The 21,564-nt window shown below is 51.2% G+C and overlaps 5 protein-coding genes across 6 annotated transcripts; 2 read left to right on the top strand and 3 right to left on the bottom strand.

Moving 5' to 3' along the window:
- Nucleotides 1-131: 131 nt before the first annotated feature.
- Nucleotides 132-5,327, bottom strand: SEPHS2 (selenophosphate synthetase 2). The gene is made up of 8 exons (XM_075584718.1): nucleotides 5,012-5,327; nucleotides 3,978-4,081; nucleotides 3,051-3,158; nucleotides 2,777-2,931; nucleotides 2,062-2,152; nucleotides 1,877-1,976; nucleotides 1,004-1,216; nucleotides 132-850 (listed from the first exon to the last, which is right to left on the bottom strand). The coding sequence occupies exons 1-8, from the start codon at nucleotides 5,262-5,264 to the stop codon at nucleotides 627-629; spliced, it is 1,248 nt and encodes a 415-aa protein (XP_075440833.1). The 5' UTR covers nucleotides 5,265-5,327; the 3' UTR covers nucleotides 132-626.
- On the top strand, nucleotides 4,991-9,355 carry INVS (inversin). The gene has a single exon (XM_075584706.1). It carries the CDS (start codon nucleotides 5,556-5,558, stop codon nucleotides 8,496-8,498), a length of 2,943 nt encoding a protein of 980 aa, XP_075440821.1. The 5' UTR covers nucleotides 4,991-5,555; the 3' UTR covers nucleotides 8,499-9,355.
- UBL4A (ubiquitin like 4A) lies at nucleotides 9,211-12,211 on the bottom strand. The gene is made up of 4 exons (XM_075584721.1): nucleotides 12,053-12,211; nucleotides 11,238-11,343; nucleotides 10,141-10,322; nucleotides 9,211-9,427 (listed from the first exon to the last, which is right to left on the bottom strand). The coding sequence occupies exons 1-4, from the start codon at nucleotides 12,098-12,100 to the stop codon at nucleotides 9,317-9,319; spliced, it is 447 nt and encodes a 148-aa protein (XP_075440836.1). The 5' UTR covers nucleotides 12,101-12,211; the 3' UTR covers nucleotides 9,211-9,316.
- Nucleotides 12,153-14,885, top strand: LAGE3 (L antigen family member 3). 2 transcript variants are annotated; one of them, XM_075584722.1, is made up of 4 exons: nucleotides 12,267-12,360; nucleotides 12,601-12,634; nucleotides 13,765-13,893; nucleotides 14,427-14,885. In XM_075584722.1, exons 1-4 carry the CDS (start codon nucleotides 12,282-12,284, stop codon nucleotides 14,542-14,544), a joined length of 360 nt encoding a protein of 119 aa, XP_075440837.1. In that variant the 5' UTR covers nucleotides 12,267-12,281; the 3' UTR covers nucleotides 14,545-14,885. The 2 variants fall into 2 exon arrangements, with proteins under 2 accessions (XP_075440838.1, XP_075440837.1); XM_075584723.1 differs by lacking the exon at nucleotides 12,601-12,634 and having other exon boundaries at nucleotides 12,153-12,304.
- Nucleotides 14,835-19,533, bottom strand: WDR45 (WD repeat domain 45). The gene is made up of 11 exons (XM_075584719.1): nucleotides 19,405-19,533; nucleotides 19,220-19,290; nucleotides 18,505-18,579; nucleotides 18,314-18,418; nucleotides 17,766-17,862; nucleotides 17,220-17,314; nucleotides 16,740-16,819; nucleotides 16,454-16,662; nucleotides 16,225-16,326; nucleotides 15,426-15,571; nucleotides 14,835-15,321 (listed from the first exon to the last, which is right to left on the bottom strand). The coding sequence occupies exons 2-11, from the start codon at nucleotides 19,266-19,268 to the stop codon at nucleotides 15,212-15,214; spliced, it is 1,068 nt and encodes a 355-aa protein (XP_075440834.1). The 5' UTR covers nucleotides 19,269-19,290; nucleotides 19,405-19,533; the 3' UTR covers nucleotides 14,835-15,211.
- Nucleotides 19,534-21,564: the final 2,031 nt, after the last annotated feature.

Here is a 21,564-nt window from a genome sequence, read left to right as displayed (position 1 = left end):
CTTTAGAGACGCCAGCTTCCCCCCTGGCTGCAATCCCTTTTGAAGCAATGAAGCTGATTACTACAGCATGAAGCTCGTGGTACATGGACACACAAACACAGGGGGAGGGTTACAAACAAGACATGCAGAGGTTGACTTGCAGCTGGTTCTACAAAAGCACGATGTTTATTGAAAACCGTAGGAAGGTGCAGCCCAAGAGTGGGTGTCCTGAACCCTCTTCTAAATAAAGTGTCAGCCGCCCCCAGCCCATGTGGGTTTAACAGAAAGCAGCTTCATGTACAGAGGAAGGGTCCTGGGCAGCTCAAATCCCCTCTTTCCCCATCCCCAAACCTCCACCACTTGTAGCCCCAGCTGCTCAGTCCTGGACCCAAGACTGGAGGTGATACAGAAAGGACCTGGCTCTGTACCCCCACCACAAAGTCTCCAAATCTCCATCATAAGAAAAGAATTAACAAAATCAAAGTGTAGAACCTCAAAGTTCATCCATCGAGCCAGCAGCTGCTCCCGGCTCAGACTCTCCTCCATTGGCAGCTGAAGCTTGCTCGGCTTGCTGACACACATACACTCACTCATTAAGTCCTGATTCAGTCATTACAGTATCTTCAGGCCCTGCTCTCCCGCTCCCTTCAGCAGGGTGGCTCCAGGCTAGCTGTGGTGCTGTTGTCACTGGTCCCAGCACCCCGTGGCGTCACCTCAATGATCCGTGGCTTCTCGATGATGCGGGCTGAACGGTTCCCCTTCTCCACGATGCCGATGATCCAGGCCTGGTGGCCTTCTCCATGCTTTGGGGACTTTATCTCGGCGCAGAAGCGAGCGGCCTGCTCCCTTGGGAGGCAGATCAGGAGACCCCCTGTATGAGAGCAAAAAGGTTCAGCGGCTTTGTATAAAAGGGATACACAACAATGGTCCATGTCCGCCACAACAGGAGATTGCACGGAGAGGCCGCACAGCACATCGCTGGCAGTGCGAAAGGTCCAACACTGCGCTGCCCTGCCGGACTCACCGGATGTCTCTGGGGAAGTCCCTTGCAGCAGACTGAAGCGGGTCCCACAGGCCTTGGTGATGGCTGCCATTTTGGCGATGATGGGCAGGTTGTGGATGACAAAGTTGACCTCGCTGTGCTGCTGCTGCGCCAGGTTCTGCGCGTGGCCCAGAATCCCAAAACCCGTGACATCCGTGGCAGCATGAGCATTAAACGTGTGCATGAGCCCTGCAGCTAGAGAGAGAGAGTAAGACACGTGCTCAAATACACACCCTTGTGTTGATCTATATTCTGGCATCACAAATCTCTTTAGTCTTATATATACTGTTTGGAAATATGATTAACCTTTCCAATGCCTCAGAGCTGCTCCACTCTGGCTCTGAAGGGATTAATATATTTATTTTATATGCCGCCCCCCTCCCCGTGATTCAACCACATTAAAATAAATATGGCAGACTTCACTTCAGACGGAGTAACCCCACCTGGCAGCTCTCTACTGTGCCACCTATAAACGGTGCCTTTCGCCACAACTAACAATGTTCGGACAAAACCCAATACATATGGGATGGAGTTCCTCTTTTACTATAGTCCCAAATTGCTTAAATACCACCCCAAATACAGCAGGTGGAGGCACATGATAAATATGCAAAGTAGATATAAATTACGCAATTTAACATATCCCACGTGTGCTCCTGTGCGGAAGTATCTCCACGGGTGGTATAGAAGGAGCGTGGGGCTGCACTAAATTAGGATCCAAACTTTGAGAAATTCACGAAAACTGGAGCTTGGGAAGAAACATCTTTGGTGAAGAGTTTGCCAATCTCTATAAAGGGGTTAATGACAGTCGGCGGTATAGGAACGGATGGGAGGGGGGGGGGGGGTGCGTTCCCTCACCAGTGCGGTTGAGTGTAGCCATACTGAACATAGCTTCCTGATATGCCAGTTCCACCTCTTCTCTGCTCACCACCAGACGGATCTTATTCCAGCGCTCCGGCTGCAGGGGGAGGAGAGAGGAGAAGTGTGGGCCGAGAGCCGACAAGTGGGAAGGTTCACACTGCAGCAGCCACAGAGACACTTACATTGTCCAGCCACTGGTGCGCATTCACTGCCACCTGTGTCCCCAGGGGCTTGGTAAGAACAAGGACATCCCCTGCCACAGCACTGTCCGGCCTGAGAAATAAACCAGAGCCAGTGTTACTAAGTCAAACAGCCCTCAACTGTGCTCATTACCCACCGCTATGGAGCCGGCCTACAACTGGACACTATGCTTTCTGCATACTATATTTCTCTTACCCTTACACCATGCTGTACATCACGGCTGGCCAACTCCAGTCCTCAAGCCCCAAAAAGATAAGGTTTTCAAGATATCCCTGCTTCAGCACAGGTGGCTCAGAGGCTTAATCTCTTACTGAGCCACCTGTGCTGAAACAGGAACTGATTGAGCCACTTGTGCTGAAGCTGGGATATCGTCAAAACCTGCCCTGTTGGTGGCCCTTGAGGACTGGAGTTGGCCGCCCCTGGTGAACACGTCGTTTATAAGCGCAGTGTGTGTTTCAGCGGGTGGAGATCTGCAGTGCTCTTAGCCATGACGTCACTGAGCTTTGCATACATGAAGAGTGGGCACATTTGCACAGACACGTTCTGCTCCCTGCTGGAGTGCGGTGTGGTACTCAAACTACCATTCCTTCTGGGAGCAAAACACTGCTATTCGGGAAATGTATTGAAGTGTCTGGCTGCAGAGGGCATGTCAAAAAGGAATTGGTTCCTGCACCAGGTGATAAAAAGGTAACTTACATGATAAACTCGTTTGACTGGCAAATGACAGTGGCCACCCCCCCGATGATGATCCAGGGGTTAATCACCGTCTGTCCCCCGGTCACTGAGGTGCCTCCCTCTTCTGCAGCATCTCTGAACCCCTTTATCATCAGCGGAGTGACCTTCTCACGCTCCTGGGGAACAAAGATTGGTGGGAGAGAACAAGGACGTGTCAAGTACATGTACCACCTATCAGCAACCTGACAGACAGACAGACAGACAGACACACAGACACTATCAATTCAGCACTCGCCTCCTCTGTCATCTTCTGACTGACGCTCAGTAACATCAGCATGTTGTCACACTCTGTGATCCCCATCGCATACAGGTCACTCAGCACGTTGGCACATGCTATGCGGCCCTGGAAATACAACCAGGTTTTATTTTCCTTAGCTTCACCATTAGTTTAAAGCAGTAATCCCCCTAATAAACCTCCATGTTTTTTACAGGATGGAATACAGAGGGTCCTCCAGAACTGAACCACACTTATCGGTTCCGGGGTCCCCCCTAGTTTCCGAGACACTTACTGGTGAAGTTACAGGTATGACTTCCTGGGGTTTAAAGTGGATTTAAATATCCATCCAATAGGAAGCCACAAGCGATGATGTCGCAGCTTTCTATTGGCCCGAGATTTTTCAGCCATTTTGTTTCCCCCGAGGGAGATTTAAACTCTGTAACTTCATCTGTAAGTACTTCAGGTACTGGCAGGTCCCCAGAACTGGAAATAGTGGTCTTTGGCTCAGGGGGAGCCCCCACCCTGTTAAAAAAAAAAAAAAGGGGGAAAAATAAAAATAAGTAGGAAGAAACCTTTAAGGTTGCAAAGCAATTTAGGACCACACAATGCAGATCACTGCAACAACAAAGCTGTTAATGTTTGTTTCCTTCACAAGATCAAAGACAGAACCCTGCACAGGGGCCGATGGCTTCTTTTCCTGTTTGACAGTTGAGGCTGCAAATGGCGTTTATTGCACTGTTAGCAATTTCCTGTTGTTTTCAGGTGTATTTCTCGTGCGGAAACTGTGCTGACTGCGTGTGACTCAGCAAATTGATGTGCACAACAGGACAGAGATTCAGGGCTCAGTTTACAATCCTGTCTTTTTTTACGAGGTTTAGCTTGAAAGGGAAATAGCTGCTAACACTCTCCCACACACTTTGCCCGCTCATTCCCCCCACTGCTCACCTGCATGTAGGGATCCTCCACTGAGGGGTAGAAGAAATCTGTGGTCTGAACAAGAGAGAGGCCCCTGTGTCTGAGAGGGATCACACAGGAGTCCATCCCGATCCCTGCGAGAGAGGGAGAGAGACATCATACATTGGAACAAGTGAAATAGGTAGTAGCCAGTCCAGAAAAGTCCACACAAGGAAAGTGTTATATAGAGGGCAATAAAAGATCAGATGCAAACTAACTCTGGTCTCTCCCACTTACCCACCAGTGGGAGATAGCGAGAAATTAGGGCTAAATATCTCCTATGCACCATCCCGACTCTTCCGTTCTGCTCAAGGATGTCTTCTCTCTACCCCCTTTTTCTGTCTAAAGCCCTCTCCCGCCTTAAACGTCTCACTGACTGCCCCACACCTCTGTAATGCCCTTCCCCTCAGTACCCGACTAGCGCCTCTCTCTACCCACCTTTAAGATCCACCTTTTTGAAGCATTCGAGTAGCTCCGTGGCTGACACTATACACCTCGTGCATTGACCGTGGCCCCCTGCAGATGCACTTACAAGAACACCTTCCTACTGTCTCTGTATGTTCTTCCTACTTACCAATTAGATTGTAAGCTCTTCAGGGCAGGGACTCCTTTTCCCAAGGGTCACTTATGTCTGAAGCGCTTCTTCCCATTATGTGTTATTTATATTATGTCACATGTATTACTACTGTGAAGCGCTATGTACATTAATGGCGCTATTTAAATAAAGACATACAATACATATTTCCTTCAACAATGCTGGGCATTAGCAGAGGTCTCTGCCCCTCCTCCCCCCAGTCGGGGGTATAAGTGGGATTCCCTGCCCACACCCTCCCTAAAGGGTAGTACTAAGGGGGTGGGTCTACCCCCACCCCCCATATCCCGTGGGTGTAATAACGGTGCTCTCGCCCCCCAGTGGGGGGTATAGGTGGGTTGGGCGGTCTCTGCCCCCTCCTCCCCCCAGTGGGGGTATTACAGGTGCCCGCCCCCCCGGGAAGTATTAGTGGGGCTATGCCCCAGGGTCTCACCCAGCCTCGGGGTCCCGCCGTCCTGCACCGCACAGGCCTCCGGGTCCCCCCCTCCTGCTTCCCCCGGGACCGCGGCCTCCTCCAGTCCCGTCAGGAGTCTGAGCAGAGTCTCCTGCGGGACCTTGCAGCCTCACCCCTTCATCTCCGAGAACGCGGTGAGGCGGAACCCGGCGCCCAGGCCCAGGGATTCCGGGTCAAAGGGCCGGTAACCGGGGAACTGCGAGGGCACCGGCACTGACCCCGCCGCCGCCATGATCACCGACACTGCTACCTGTGAGAGGGGGCGCCAACTGTCACCAGATCTCGCGAGGCTTCCGTCACACTGCTGCGCATGCGCCGCTCATTCCCGCCGCTCACCATAGATATGAGCAGCGTGTGATAGACAGCCCGGTGCGTTGCCATAGAGACGCGGAGGAGTGCTGGCGCGGTGCAGTGCTGTACCATAGAGGCTGTGAGCGTTTTGGTTACCATAGAGATGGTAAAGGGTGTTGGGAGCTGGTTACCATAGAGACTGGGAGGCTGTTGGATTGAGCCTGCCCCCACGATGAGCTGCCTGCCCCAGGGCTCCTCTCTGGCATCCCCTGTCCATGCAGCAGCTGTGACAGGGGACAAGCCTGCATTGCTGCGTCTCATTGGCTCCAGCTCAGGTCTGACTGACCAGGAGGACCAGCTGGGGAGAACACCGCTGATGTACAGCGTTCTAGGTGACCGGAGAGGCTGCGCTGAGGCGCTGATGCGTGCCGGGGCCCAGGTCAACCGCTCAGACAGGAGCGGGCGCACTGCGCTCCACCTGGCGGCCCAAGCTGGCAACCACCGCCTGCTGAAACTGCTCTTGTCCCGCCGGGCCAACTGTACCCACCGCGACCTGCGTGACATCACTGCGCTGCACCTTTCCACGCGTCACCTGGACACCCGTTGCCTTGCCCTGCTGCTCAAACACACCCCCCCAGGTCAGGTGGACGCTCAGGATCAGCGCAAACAGACTGCACTTCATTGGAGCGCCTATTATAACCGTCCCCGGCACGTCCGGCTGTTGGTGCGGCACGGCTCTAACATTGGCATCCCTGACCTGGAGGGGAAGATACCCCTGCACTGGGCGGCAGGTCACAAAGATCCGGAAGCCGCGCTGACAGTGCGCTGCTTGCTGGAGGCAGCACCCACTGAATCCTTACTTAATTGGCAGGACTACGAAGGTCGCACCCCGCTGCACCTCGCCGTTGGAGATGGGAACCAAGAAGTGGTGCGACTTCTGACCTCGTACCGGGGGTGCAACGTGGCACCTTACGACAACCTATTCCGTACCCCCCTGCACTGGGCAGCACTGTTGGGTCACACCCCCATTGCCCACCTTCTACTGGAAAGAAATCGCTCCCCCAACATCCCTTCCGACAGCCAGGGAGCAACACCACTACATTACGCTGCCCAGGGGAACTGCCCAGACACCGTGCGGGTGCTTCTGGCTCACCCCTCTGTGCGGGATGAGGCTGATCTGGAGGGCAGGACAGCATTTATGTGGGCAGCAGGGAAGGGCAGCGATGAGGCAATCCGAGCCATGCTAGAGCTAGACCCTGAATTGGAGGTGAATAGAGCAGATAAGTATGGAGGAACAGCGCTCCACGCTGCCTCTCTGTCTGGGCAGATCAGCACCGTGCGCATACTGCTAGACAATGGGGCGCAGGTGGACGTGGGAGACGTGATGAAGCACACTCCCCTATTCAGAGCCTGCGAGATGGGTCACCGGGAGGTCATCCACACCCTTATTAAGGGAGGAGCGAAGGTGCAGCTGGTGGACAAAGATGGCCGCTCCCCACTCCACTGGGCAGCTCTGGGAGGCAATGCCAACATCTGCCAGATTCTAATAGAAAACAACATCAACCCCAATGCCCAGGACTATGAGGGCAGGACACCTCTGCAGTGCGCAGCTTATGGGGGGTATATCGGCTGCATGGAAGTGCTGATGGAGAACAAGGCAGATCCCAACATCCAGGATAAGAATGGGCGCACAGCCCTGCATTGGTCCTGCAATAACGGGTACCTGGACGCAGTGAAGCTTCTTCTAAGATATAATGCCTTTCCTAACCAGATGGAGAACAATGAAGAGAGATACACGCCCCTGGACTACGCATTGCTCGGTGGGCACCAGGAGGTGATACAGTTCATGCTGGAACATGGCGCCCTTTCTATTGCCGCTATCCAGGATATCGCGGCCTCCAAAATCCAGGCGGTATACAAGGGTCACAAAGTGCGGAGAGCCTTCAGGGAGAAGAAGAACTTGCTGATGAAACATGAACAGCTGAGGAAGGACGCAGCTGCCAAAAAGAGGGAGGGTGAGAATAAGAGGAAGGCGAGAGTGGGGCAGGTGAGAGAGGAGAAGCAGACCGAGCATGAAGAGAAGCTGAGAGAGCAAATGGAGGCCCAGAGAGAGGATGAAGGAAAGCAAAAAAAGCTTTCTGAAGAGTGTCAGAAGGAGGCGACAGAGAAACAGGAGAAAGAAAGAGAAAATCAGATTCAAAAGAGGACAGTCCCAACCTTGTATGTAAAACACACCTCTCCCAGACACAGAGAGGATAACAGGGTGCCCACAGGAATAAGTCCCAGGAGGATGTCCTATCCCCGATCTTCTCCGCCTACAAATGAACTCTCTGAGGAGCCACACGGTGTAGACGGTCCAAGCCAGAAAGCAGAGGGTAAAAAAGTCTCCAGGCATGAATGGGAATCGGCAGAGGTTGTAATCCACAGAAGCGAGGCGTATGGCCACAAAGGAAGCAGTAGAAAATCCCACAAGGAGGAGAGAGAAACTTCAGATATTGTCATCCATAAAGGAGATGAGTGCAGGCACAAGGAAGCAAGAGGTAGTAAAGGTCACAGGAACAGGAAGGAAGCTTCAGATATTGTGATCCAAATAACGTCTGGTAGTATTATAGAAGTTGGAAGATCACCCAGGAGAGAGAGAGAGGCTTCCGATATCGCAATACAAAGAACAGAGGACTGGAGCACTCCTCACATCTCAGAGTCTAAGGAAATACTGGACAAGCAGAGCCACCGGGAAAGGAAAAGTAGCTCAGCCAAAGGTGGACAGCGCCTCCCAACTGGAAAACAGACCCCAAGCGAGGAACAGAGACCATCAGGGAAGACACGACGTAGCTCATCTGTTTTGAAGTCTGCACCTTCCAAGCACATTACCCAAACAACCACCAGGAGAGCAGGTGTAGGCTGCGCTACAGCTGGTGATGCTGCCTGCAGGAGAGCAATGAAAGTCCCACTTCCCATAGAGGCTTTGAGGGGAGGGCACTGCACAACTAACTGGCAGCAGCTGGACATTGAGCTGATACCATTGCAGGCGAGGCTGCAGCTGGTGGAGCGGGAGAAGGCCAGAAAGCAGCTGTTCCAGCGCAAAAACCAAGCAGCAGCTGTGATTCAGAGGGCCTGGAGGAGGCACTGGAGGAGAAGGAGATCCCGTCTACCACGGGGCACGCTCATTCACTAACCATCTATTGAGCATTGGGCTTCAGCTTCATAGGCACTTTAAAATATTGACATGGCACAGGCCTCCCCAGGGGTCCGGTCACAGGGAAGCACAGTCACGTGGAGAAGTGGCCACAAGTCCCAGTGTCCGGAAAAGACGCTTCAAGCCATTTTAGTTGCAATAGGTTTTGGTACAACTTGAAAGTATAGATGTTATTTGCACAGCACCCTTTATAATGAAGCCAAGTGCATTCCCTCTGTCATTTTCAGAATGTATATTTTATACATGCAGTGTTCTGTATGATGTTTACATGTATATACAAATATATATATTAGATGGGGTGTTCATCCTATTTAAAAAAAAAAAAAAAAAAAGCGATTCCCAAATCTATCTTCGGACCCCGGGGCCATACTAAGTAATGAGTTTGTAAGCACATTAACTTGGTTAATGGACAGAACATTCGTGGTTTAGCCAATAAACATGGTCTGGTTCTGGATCCTGAGACTAGGTTTGGGAACCCAGCTCTTTACAATATATTTCCACAAGTGTCTTAAAGTACCCATAAAGTAACCTCAGCGGAAGATGGAACCTACAGTGGTTTGGTCAGTGGGTCAGTGGGTCAGTGTGTATTACAGAGGATGGACTGCAGTCTGTACCAACTCCTTCTGTTACCTTTGAACAGGAGAGGAAATGAAATGGGCCAGGACCCGTAAATAAAGCTGCAGAAACAGAACCTTGTCATCTTGAACTTTATTACTGCTATAACCTTATCATTCAGTGACACAGTCCGTGGGAAGATCACAGTTGCATGGGAGTGGGGGGGTCACAATCGGGAATGTTCAGTCCAGGAACCCCAAATCTATGGCTTCCTGTAGCTGGGGATGTAGAATGCGTGTAGCTAGCCGCTCTATATCATCCAGGCTGAGGAGAGACAGGCTGCGCTCATAGTCCTGAGAGAGAGAGAGAGAGAGAGAGATTGCACTCAATGTGTGCGAAACACCCTGCACCCAAAATGTGTTGAGACCATGCTTGTAATCATTAGACAGACTGCATTTATTATGTAGAGGGAGACAAACAGCAGTATGTATGTGCATAAATGACCACCTAAAGTCATGGACAGACTGTATTTATAGACCAGACTTCACTTCTAGACACATGCAGAGTAAGATAGATCACATGTAGAATGTATAATAACAGTGGAACAGACCACGCTTGTAGTTCTTTAAACCAAGACAATGAGCCCATGTGTTGCGCACATTCTTTAGGCCAGCTGTAGTCCCCAAACATCAGAGTTTAATGCAGGGTTTCCCAACTCCAGTCCTCAGGGAACCCCAACAGGTCAGGTCTTAAGGATATCCCTGCTCCAGCACAAGTGAGTCAATCAGCGGCTCAGTCATTTTGACTAAGCCACCTGTGCTGGAGCAGGGATATCCTTAAGACCTGACCTGTTTGAGTTCCCTGAGGACTGGAGTTGGGAAACACTGGTTTAATGTCAAGATTCAAACGAGTAGAAAGGGGGTAATTCTATATATGTGAAGGGGCTATTGCCTCAAATCTCATGGACTTCAAATGAACGTGCGCTTCAGTGTATAAAGTATTAGCCCATGAGAGAGAGCGAGAGAGCGAGAGAGCGAGTGTGTGTGTGTGTGTTTGTCAGTCTCACCTTTTGCACACACTCCAGCACTCTCTCTGCATCAGAGGGGCTGAAATGCTTCCCCAGTATGACTGCCAGAGATTTCCATACGGTGTTCCCTGCAGCCGGGACCTCCTGAGTTACCCGCTCCTTCAACATCAGGTTCAGCCTTGACCCGGGCCCGATGGAGTAATAAGAGAGACACTGCTCATCTAAATGAAGGAGATATGAGAAGCAGAGTAATACTGAGGAAGGGGGCTCTATGAGATAAAGACAGGGAGGGGAGGCTTTATGAGAAAGAAGAGGAAGGGGGCACTAGGAGATAAAGACGAGAAGGGGGCACTAGGAGATAAAGACGAGAAGGGGGCACTAGGAGATAAAGACGAGAAGGGGGCACTAGGAGATAAAGACGAGACGGGGGCACTAGGAGATAAAGACGAGAAGGGGCACTATGAGATAAAGACGAGAAGGGGGCACTAGGAGATAAAGACGAGAAGGGGGCACTAGGAGATAAAGACGAGAAGGGGGCACTAGGAGATAAAGACGAGAAGGGGGCACTAGGAGATAAAGACGAGAAGGGGGCACTAGGAGATAAAGACGAGAAGGGGGCACTAGGAGATAAAGACGAAAAGGGGGCACTAGGATATAAAGACGAGAAGGGGGCACTAGGATATAAACATGAGGAAGGGGGGGCTCTGAGATAAAGACGGGGAAGGGGGGCTCTATGAGATAAAGACGGAGGGGGCTCTATGAGATAAAGACGGGGTGGGGAGGCTCTGTGAGAAAGACGGGGAAGGGGGCACAGTTTATATAATTAAAGAAAAAAGTTGTCAATTGCTTTACACACAAAAAGCATTAACCCCTTCACTGCATGCAATAGGGCCCTGCAACTCACTAAAGCAACAACATGCAAAGCCATAAAGTAAAGATGTCATGACACGTGCGGCGATATCGTGACACGCATTGCTTGCCCCTTTGGCAGCAGAGGTTTTTTGGTTTAAATCGTCTGTGGGGTCCTTAGATGCACAATATTGAGGTGGTGGGTTCAGATATTGTGCTTTTCTGTGGTTCTGGTCTGTGGACAGGACAGGGTCAGAACGGGGGGTGTGAAGGTGATGGGTTGGTACCTGACAGCGCTTTGCCCCTGTACAGCAATCGCTGCTGTGACACCGGGACTTGCAGCTTCTCTTCAACCAGGCGTTTCACTGCGAGAACCGTGTCCCCGTCCGAGACCTGCCACAGTTACAGCAAGAGAGAGACCACAACGACACAGTCACAGGGCCATATGGCAGGAAAGTAACACAGTTATACATGAGTCAGAGTAATTGTATAAGCACCAAGTCCCTGCCCCGTGTGTGATCATGTAACAAAGATGATGGATATAATAAACATAGTGACAGTATGATTAAACTGTGATAAATAGTGTGATATAATGAGAGATACATGGACATGGTCATCACATTGCGATGCTGAGTATTGGGCCCGATGTGCCAGTAACTACCACTAACTTGACCGGCAGTGGCCCCTGAGACTGTTATACCCTGCATCACACTCTGATAGCTCCTGCCCATAGTGGGATAAAGAGTGAGGTAGATAAATATTAGTCAGATACAGTAGATAGATATTAAGAGATAGTGATATATATATATATATATATATATATATATATATATATAAACACACACACACTGGGTGAGGGTCAGGGTGTGCCGGGGACACATAGGCGGATCCTGTGCATGTATACAGATGTGTGTGTGTGTATAAATATATATATATATATATATATATATATATATATATATACACACACTGGGTGGGGGTCAGGGTGTGTGTCCTGTGCATGTATACAGATATATACACCAATGTGTGTACATGCACCGGTATACCGCACAGACGTTGCCGTGCCCTCCCAAGTGCACACACCGCGCGGGCTCCCCGGTACCTGGAGATTGGTCTCTTTCCCTTTCAGCGCTTTCACCGTCAGCTGCATCTCCGGTGCCAGCCGGGATCACCATAGAGTAAAGACCTCCAGAGCGGAAAGCGCGTCTACTAAACCACTGATGAGTCCTCCAGTGGACAGAGAACCATAGAGTAGGTCAGCCAGCAGGGGGCGGCGGGTCGCAGTGTCATGCTGCGTCTCTATGGTGACTGATAGACTGCCCATACTTAACATGGCGCCGTCCGCATTGCACTTGTATCCTTGTTTGGGGAATGAGAGGGGCGGCTCCGGCCGGACCCCGGCCTCGGGGGGTGAGCGCATTCTGTTAATGTATTACATTCATATACATCCGTGGTTATTTTATATATATATATATGTATGTATGTATGTGTGTGTGTGTGAGAGAGAGAGAGTATATATGCGATCCAGCACACTTGGATTTTTTCAATAAAGTGTTATTCTTCCGCTTTATTGATCATTTCTGGTGAGCTGGATTACTCTCATTAGTTATACATGTTTATCTGTTACACCTTCGCTGTATCTTCTTACAGGAGTGCTTTACCTCACAGACTTTCCTCTCTATATGTATGTATATCTTTATTTATATAGCACCAACCAGGTACATAGCGCTTTACATAATACTATCATAACGCATAGCGGGAATAAACGCTTCAGCTATAAAGCAATAAGAAATGGAGTCCCTGCCCTGAAGAGCTTCCCATGTAAGTGGGAAGAACTTACAGAGACAGGCTATACTGGTAAGTGTGTCTGCAAGGGGCCAAAGTCAGTGTATATGAGATGTATAGCATCAGCCAGCGGAGCTATGCTACATTAAAGGTGTGTTTTAAGGTGGAGCGAGAGGGTGGCAGTCGGATAATGAGGGGTAGGGCATTCCAGAGGTGTGGGGCAGTGAGTGAGAGGTTGTGTGTGTATATACCGTAGTATTCTGTCACGTCCAAGATATATAGCCTACCAGGTACAACACTCAGTGGCTGACTTGACACACAGGCAAACATTCTGAAATATATATCTATGTGTGTGCAACAACCAGAATGCCTCCTCAAGGAGACAGAGGGATGATGAGTTAGGCCGCGGGCATGGTCAGCCCTTAGCCGCTGAGGCAGCGGACTTACCCCCGGCACCCTTTATGAGGGCGGCTTTAGGGGGCGGAAGCGACAGCTCAATTTAAGTTTTGGCACCGAGGGGAGCGGAGGGCCGGTCACGTGAGCGGTTCGCCCAATGAGGGCGAACCAGCTCCGTGGCGTCACTGGCACGCCCCCTGACGGTGCACGCACTAAGGCCAGGGAAAGCACCCGCTTTCCCTCACCCTCCGCGCGGCTGCAGTCTCTATGGACTCAGCTGAAGAAGGAATGGAGAGCAGAGTGCAAATGAAGGGGAGGAGGAGACAGATGAGTAGGAGAGGAGTGAGTGTAGTGTGCACAGAGAGGAGCAGACACAGTAAAGCGGAGTGCAAAGAGGAGCAAGGCAACATGGAGGAGAGAGTAAGGTGGGGAAGAGGGGACAAGAGACAGCAAGGCATTAAAGGGAGGGGAGAAAACAAAGAGTAATGTTTAATAACCGTCAAGATATCCTAGATTGGCGTGTTACGTCTGGTACAGCTAGTGTGTATATGTATATATAAATGTGTGTAGAGACGGATTTTAAAGCTAATTCTATGACCAATTCTGTTTAATTCCTTAATCTGTTATGCATAGCCAGCTCCACGTGCCCTTCCCAGGGCCTCGAGAGGCTCAGATAGCCCATGACACCTTATGCCCAGACGCAGAGCCCCGAAGAGGGGGCATCAGCAAGGCTCTGAGCCTTACAGAGAACATTCTACACGTGTAAGTCCCAGCATATTCTATATTGGGGAGCGCAGGATTTGGGGGGTGGGGGTGACGGTTGCAGAGGCCCCGCGCTCTTCCTCGAGGCATTTAAATTAAATGCTGGGGGACAGCGCGAGGCCTCTGCAACCTCAACTTACCGGGATTCCGCTGGCTTCTGGACACATTGCCATGGCAACATATGACGTGTCTCCGTGGTAACGCGTGTCAAATGACGCTGCGAGGTCACGTGACGTCTCGACCCGCGACGTCATTTGATGCCGGTTCACAGGAAAGGATGGGGCGCGAGCGCTGGCAGCCCGGTGGGCGCAGCACAGAAACTTTGCACACCCCTGTACTATATACTTGCACTTAGGGGGGCTCCAGTTCTGCTTTAAGGTCCAGCACATTGCCTTCACTGGTGGGCAGTCCGCAGCCGTCTCTGTGTTTATTGAAATATAATAGGAATCTTGCATGCTCTGTTTTATTGGACTTTATCATGCACAATGTTTCCAGACACCCACAGATGGTAATGAATGCTGTCTCTGTTCTAGGCGCTGGCAAGCAGATGAAGCTCGTATCCTGCGAGTGTCGGTCAGCTCCTTCCTGGAACATCTCTCACTTGTGCTACAAACTATGGACAGGTTTGGCCCTCCGACGGCCGATTCCTGACACACTTCCACAAACGTTCCTGCTGCCTTGGATCCTCTTGCCTGCACTATTTATGTGAGCATCCCCGTGGGTATATGGCTAACTGGGGCATCTTTGCTACATTTTAGGCAATGCTACCCGACTTCCCTCCTTATCGCAGGCCTGACAGTATATTCCAGCCCCTGTTGGAGACCTGCAGATAATGCAGTCTGTGAGGTGTGCCAGCTCCAGGCTGATTCCAGACACAGGATGGAGATGCTGTCGCATTCTGTTTGAGTAGGAAAAAACCTTACACCACATTATAAGGGCCATGAGAGGGTGAAAAATATATGTATTTGAATTAGATAAATACGAGATTCAAATGTGTTGTATGCAAATTTCTTCATGCAAATGCAGTGTCCCAAACATGTCCCGGTTTCTTTGGGACATCAGAACCACTGCCAGTTTCCCCTAATACTTATTTAATAAGAGTTCATGATGAATACATATATTGTAACATTACACACTATATACACAATGCAGGGAACACACGAGCACGACATCGTATCTCTGTCCACATTTCTCAACTGACGACTCCAGTCTCCAGCACAGAATGTGGCTACTATTCCGGATGGGACCGGTGGCCTAAGCAGACAGGCGGCACGATCTGTCATGTACGGGATAACTTGAGACGGCGCAGAGCGACTGATCAGAAGATATCATCGTCGCAAATGTCCAGGTACACATCAAAGGCTTCACGGTTACAGTTCCCTTCCGGGGAGAAGACGTACTTGTGAAATGTCCCATCCACACAGACCGCTGAGGAGGGGAGAGCAGAGCGTTATGCGTCTCGCATACACACAGTGTTAACAGTGAGGGTGATGCTGGGGGTTGGAGGCAGAATTAGAACACACGGATCTCACCTATGACGGAGTTGACGTTTTTGGAGGTGTTTTTACCAAACGCGCAGATGCAGGCAGACTCTGCGGGCACCGTGAAACTGGCCAAACTCCACTGCGAGTCCACGTACTGCCCGATCATAGGGCCCACCTTCCCAACCCGCGCCAAGCTGTGGAGAACGCCAACACATACAGGAATGCAAGGAGGGGCTTCAAGTGCATTGAACTTCCCAAGATAAAGCGATGTTATAAGGGGTCTCAACTGGGTAATTATTACCCCTTTTACCCAAATCTGACACCTATAAGTATTTCTAATTGGTTTTTTTTAGAGTTAGACTTGGAAGGGGTTTGATTTTCCTTTGGCTGCTCCCTTTGTGTGATCAGCAAATGCTTGTGCAGCCAGAGAGATCCCCACCTCACCTTATCTTTATTGGTTCTTTGATATGGACAGGGGGGAGAAAACCCTAGATTGGTAAACACTTCCTTTTTCAGAGGCCCCTTAAGAAATTCAACTGGCCGACAAGAGGGTCGGCACCTTTAGTACCACAGATGAATTGCAGCAAATAGGTTATAGATAGTTGTCTTGCATATCTACATGTGGAAGAGTATGTGTTTTATCAGTATGTACAGATGCCCCTTCAACGCACTGAAGGTGCAGAATAAGAGATCCTCTCCATCTGCTCACCAACTTCGATATTGTGTTACTTTTGGGAAGTTCAGCAAGCCATTTTACACGGCACTTTCATTCGCATCAATTCTACGCGAACAAAGTACTTGGGATTTGTGGATTTCCAGCACACGGAGAGAAAGACGTGGTACATACGCGGAGCGACGGTTGAGTTTGGTGTCCTTCAGAGCAAAGATATGCACCGTGCCCTTATCACTGGAGCTGCACAGGAAGGAGCTGTCGTGGCTGAAACTAATACTGAGACAAGAGGAAGAGGAGGCTCAAACTGACGCCCAGCCACCTGTAATTCCACTACATCCCTTCATGGGGAGCAGCTCTGCCTCCCATTACCCCCCCACTGTATGGTTCCGTGTCCCAGTCTCACCAGTACAGAGTGGCTGGGTCAGTACCGCGCCGTAGCTCCACCAGCTGCTCCCGCGTCTGGGTGTCGAAGAGCCGGATTAAAGTCCCTTTGCGCGAGGCGGAGGCAGCCAGAGTCCCCTGCTGATTCACAGCCAGGCAGCCCAGCTCGCTCTGATGGGCGTTTATCGTGAACGGCGCAGACGAGCTGCCCGGCGCTGCGTTGCATAGATCCTGGGAGCACAGAAAGGCAGATGCTCAGATGTCTGTCCCAGGTGTGTTTCTCAACCACCCCAGGCCCCTTCACTCACCACCAGCTGCAGGCTCCCACACTTGTGTCCTGGGAACACCAAGAGCTGCTTCTCCAGGCTGGGACAGAGGTCACACAGACCTGAGGGCCAGAGATACACATGCTAAGACTGGGGCGGCCAACTCAAGGCCACCAACAGGTCAGGTTTTCAGGATATCTCTGATTCAGCACAGGTGGCTGTCAACAACTGAGCCACTGTTTGAGCAACCTGTGCTGCAGCAGGAATATCCTGAAAAGCTGACCTGTTGGTGGCCCTTGAAGACTAGACTTGGCCACCCCTGTGCTAAGACATCAATGCAAAAACAGACTGGGCTAGAGGAAGAGACATATAAAAGACCAGGCACAGTTACAGATGAAAGCAAGATAAATATCAAGTCTGGGACAAGATCAAAGAGAGACGTCTGTGACAATGGAGACTATAAAAGTTTGTGGGGGGAAAGCATGGGAGGTGGGCAGTTAGGTAGGGTTTGAAGGCTTTTACCTTTGGGGTTGTCCCGCGTGTCGAACTCAAAGAGTTTGGTGGGGTTGTCGGGGAACGAGTACACGTGAATCCGATTCCTCAGCACAATGATAATCCTGCATTATTACACACAGTTAATTTCTTAGGCCGCGCGCTGCAGTGCGTATTCTGCGGCTGGAATGAGGTGGGAGGGATGGGTTACAGCAGGGGTGCTCAACTCCAGTCCTCAAGCCCACCCTAACAGGTCAGGTTTTCAGGATATCCCAGCTTCAGCACAGGTGGCTTAGTCAGAAGACTGAGCCTCTGATTGAGCCAGCTGTGCTGAAGCTGGGATATCCTGAAAACCTGACATGTTGGGGGTGCTTGGGGACTCTATTTGAACATCCCCTGGGTTATAGGACTTCTGTCTTTTCACAGACTTCACTTGTAAGGTGTGCCTCCTGTGACTGAACTTCATCAGCAAAGTCAGACACATGATGTAATTATTAGGTCCCTTCTGTCTGTGTCCCCGTGCGAGGGGAGGGATCACACCATTCGTGCGATGAACGCAGCGAGCTCACGACTTACTTGTCCGATCTGAGGCGTACGCTTAGCACGGGTTTAGTAAATGTGAATTCTAGGACCAGCTTATCCTTCCCATCACGAGCATCATCCCAAATCAGCACTGAGTGAAGAAGACAGACATATCAACACCCCACATACCCATCCCAAAGCAAATCCGTGCAAACAGGAAGAATTACATCGAAATCCCCCATGGTAACCAAAATCCGCACTGAAGAAAAAGGAGATGTATCAAAACAAACAAAACAGCCACAATTTAGAAGGTTGGGAAGAGAGTAAAGGGATATAGAATATCTTATCACCAGTGTTCGACAAACCTATACATTTGCTCGCCCCGGGCGAGTGGATTTAACATCGTGGCGAGCTCCTATTGGCCCAAGCAACACACGTGTGGTACTAGGTGGCGAGTAGATGTTTTTGTTTGGCGAGTAGATTTTTTGGCGATCACTGTCTATCACCATATCCCAAGTCAGCTCAACGTGGAAAGGAAGAGAGCAGAGAAACGATGTATTGTACCTCAATACCATTTTAACCTAGATGGGTGCGGGCTCTACCTGAGATGTCAGAGAATTTGGGGTTACTTCCGCCTCCCACCAGCGCCAGCAGATTACATCTGTGCAGCATCTCCACCTGCCCCATGCTGCCCACCTGCTCCAGGTCTGGGAGAAGAGGCAGAGTTAGAACCTGTGTGTGGTGTGACCGCCCCCCTCACCATCCCCCCCCCCCTGCTCTCACATCTGCTCACCTAGGTGTCCTTTCTCCATTAAGGGTTCAATGTTAAAGATCCGCACTCCTGTCTCCATAGCACAGCAGAAGCAATCTAGAGCAGAAAAATGCACAGTCTGAAATGTGGGGTTAGGTTTGGGGTTCCGTGAATTATAGGGTCAAGTGTAGGGAACTCTGGGCTGTTGGGTCAGGTATAGGATCTTCCTGGGTTATGGTGTCAAGTATAGGATTCTCCTGAGTTGTGGGGGTAATGTGTTGGATCCTGCTGGGTTATGGAGTCAGGTATTGGGTCGCAGTGTGTCATTAGGTCAGGTATCAGATCATCGTTGGTTATGGTGTCAGGTATAGGATGCCTTGAGTTGTGTAGCCAGTTATAGGATGTTATGGGTTTAGGTATAGGATCTCCTGGGTTGTAGGTTGAGGTAAAGGATTATCCTGGATTATGGGTTCACGTATCGGATCCTCCTGGGTCGTGGGATCAGGGATAGAATCTGGCTTGTGGGTTCAGGTATATGATTCTCATGGATTATGAGTTCAGGTGTAGGATCCCCTGGATTCTGGAGTCAGTTATAGGATCCTGCTGGGTTTTGGGATCAGTTTTTACCCCCTCCCCTGTTATGGGGTCATGTATAGGACTCCCAGGATGATGGGGTCATGTATAGGACTCCCAGGATGATGGGGTCATGTATAGGACTCCCAGGATGATGGGGTCAGGCATAGGGACCCCCACTCACTCTGGTCCTGGTTGAAGCGCAGTCCGTTCACACCGCGTTGCTGCGTCATGACTCCAACCGGAAGGATCCAGCTGCAGAGAAAGAGAGAGGCTGTGACACGTCCACATGTCTATGTGACGTAAAAAGACACCACCGGCAGGTGACCGAGCAGCGCGGTGAGGTCGCCGTCCCCAGACCCCGCTCACCGCCGCTGTGTCCCGGTCACTCCCGGTCCTCGCCGCTGTGTCCCAGTCCCCGGCGCTTTCTGTTGTTGTCGTCCCCCTACTTCCGTGTTTACATCTCGAGAACAGCGATACCGGAAATGGCGTCACGCAGCGCTAGCTCTTGGAGGGTTACTTCCTGCTGGGCGCCATCTTTAGTAAGGGACAGTGGCGGCTCCGCGGCCATGTTTGTTCCGGGCATTCCCCAGAAGCTGCGGATGTAGGAAGGTGAGGGCAGGTTTCTTTCACCCTGCTCTCATCTCGGATCTGTGACTGGGGGGTGCCCCCAAACACCTACAAATCATCACGGGGTCAGCTTCACTGTCCCTGTGTCACCCCGTACCTGTCCCACCTCTTCCTTTACTTGTCAGAGTCACATCTTCCCTTACATGTCCCTATGTCACCTCATCCCTGACCCGGCTCTTCCCTCACCAGTCCCTGTGTCACACCTCTTCCCTCACTAGTCCCTGTGTCACACCTCTTCCCTCACCAGTCCCTGTGTCACACCTCTTCCCTCACCGGTCAGTCCCTGTGTCGCACCTCTTCCCTCACCGGTCAGTCCCTGTGTCACACCTCTTCCCTCACCGGTCAGTCCCTGTGTCACACCTCTTCCCTCACCGGTCAGTCCCTGTGTCACACCTCTTCCCTCACCGGTCAGTCCCTGTGTCACACCTCTTCCCTCACCGGTCAGTCCGTGTCACACCTCTTCCCTCACCGGTCCCTGTGTCACACCTCTTCCCTCACCGGTCAGTCCCTGTGTCACACCTCTTCCCTCACCGGTCAGTCCCTGTGTCACACCTCTTCCCTCACCGGTCAATCCCTGTGTCACACCTCTTCCCTCACCGGTCAGTCCGTGTCACACCTCTTCCCTCACCGGTCCCTGTGTCACACCTCTTCCCTCACCGGTCAGTCCCTGTGTCACACCTCTTCCCTCACCGGTCAGTCCCTGTGTCACACCTCTTCCCTCACCGGTCAGTCCGTGTCACACCTCTTCCCTCACCGGTCAGTCCCTGTGTCACACCTCTTCCCTCACCGGTCCCTGTGTCACACCTCTTCCCTCACCGGTCAGTCCGTGTCACACCTCTTCCCTCACCGGTCAATCCCTGTGTCACACCTCTTCACTCACCGGTCAGTCCCTGTGTCACACCTCTTCCCTCACCGGTCAGTCCCTGTGTCACACCTCTTCCCTCACCGGTCCCTGTGTCACACCTCTTCCCTCACCGGTCCCTGTGTCACACCTCTTCCCTCACCGGTCAGTCCCTGTGTCACACCTCTTCCCTCACCGGTCCCTGTGTCACACCTCTTCCCTCACCGGTCAGTCCGTGTCACACCTCTTCCCTCACCGGTCCCTGTGTCACACCTCTTCCCTCACCGGTCCCTGTGTCACACCTCTTCCCTCACCGGTCAGTCCCTGTGTCACACCTCTTCCCTCACCGGTCCCTGTGTCACACCTCTTCCCTCACCGGTCAGTCCGTGTCACACCTCTTCCCTCACCGGTCCCTGTGTCACACCTCTTCCCTCACCGGTCCCTGTGTCACACCTCTTCCCTCACCGGTCAGTCCCTGTGTCACACCTCTTCCCTCACCGGTCCCTGTGTCACACCTCTTCCCTCACCAGTCCCTGTGTCACACCTCTTCCCTCACCAGTCCCTGTGTCACACCTCTTCCCTCACCGGTCAGTCCCTGTGTCACACCTCTTCCCTCACCGGTCAGTCCGTGTCACACCTCTTCCCTCACCGGTCAGTCCCTGTGTCACACCTCTTCCCTCACCGGTCAGTCCCTGTGTCACCTCATCCTTTACCCGGCTCTTCCGTTACATGTCCCTGTGCCGGCTTTCCCCTGTTCCTTCATCCATACAAGAAAAATCTTTATTATACTGACGCTCAGTGGAATCCCTTAACAATATACTGTGACTTATCCTGTGTACATAAATGTACTAATGCTGGGGGGTGGGTTTTTATATTATATCATTACAATATATTATAAAAAAAATGTAATTAAAATATGGAAAAAATAAAATGATTGGAACGTAAAGTATCTGCTAACAGCAATTTCTTTCCCCTCAGGGAATTTCCAACAGGCTCAAAAAACACTGATCTCCCACAGGAATATTCTCACACAACTGCAGTGACTTTGTACACAAAAC

Source organism: Ascaphus truei, unplaced genomic scaffold (assembly GCF_040206685.1).
Source record: "Ascaphus truei isolate aAscTru1 unplaced genomic scaffold, aAscTru1.hap1 HAP1_SCAFFOLD_718, whole genome shotgun sequence".
Lineage (NCBI taxonomy): Eukaryota > Metazoa > Chordata > Amphibia > Anura > Ascaphidae > Ascaphus > Ascaphus truei.
This window is presented reverse-complemented; position numbering and strand designations above follow the sequence as displayed.

Bases quoted from the DNA above. Each gene is read 5' to 3' on its own strand.
- INVS (XM_075584706.1), top strand. From the start codon at position 5,556: ATGAGCTGCCTGCCCCAGGGCTCCTCTCTGGCATCCCCTGTCCATGCA.
- UBL4A (XM_075584721.1), bottom strand. From the start codon at position 12,100: ATGCAGCTGACGGTGAAAGCGCTGAAAGGGAAAGAGACCAATCTCCAG. The intron at 11,344-12,052 runs GTACCGGGGAGC...TAACTGTGGCAG, and splicing joins GGAAAGAGACCAATCTCCAG to GTCTCGGACGGGGACACGGT. The intron at 10,323-11,237 runs GTACCAACCCAT...TCCTTCATTTAG, and splicing joins CAGGGGCAAAGCGCTGTCAG to ATGAGCAGTGTCTCTCTTAT.
- LAGE3 (XM_075584722.1), top strand. From the start codon at position 12,282: ATGGCGCCGTCCGCATTGCACTTGTATCCTTGTTTGGGGAATGAGAGG. The intron at 12,361-12,600 runs GTGAGCGCATTC...ATCTTCTTACAG, and splicing joins CCGGACCCCGGCCTCGGGGG to GAGTGCTTTACCTCACAGAC. The intron at 12,635-13,764 runs GTATGTATATCT...TGTTATGCATAG, and splicing joins ACAGACTTTCCTCTCTATAT to CCAGCTCCACGTGCCCTTCC.
- WDR45 (XM_075584719.1), bottom strand. From the start codon at position 19,268: ATGACGCAGCAACGCGGTGTGAACGGACTGCGCTTCAACCAGGACCAG. The intron at 17,863-18,313 runs GTAGAGCCCGCA...TTCTTCACTCAG, and splicing joins CAAATTCTCTGACATCTCAG to TGCTGATTTGGGATGATGCT. The intron at 16,327-16,453 runs GTGAGACTGGGA...CTCTTGTCTCAG, and splicing joins GACCCAGCCACTCTGTACTG to TATTAGTTTCAGCCACGACA.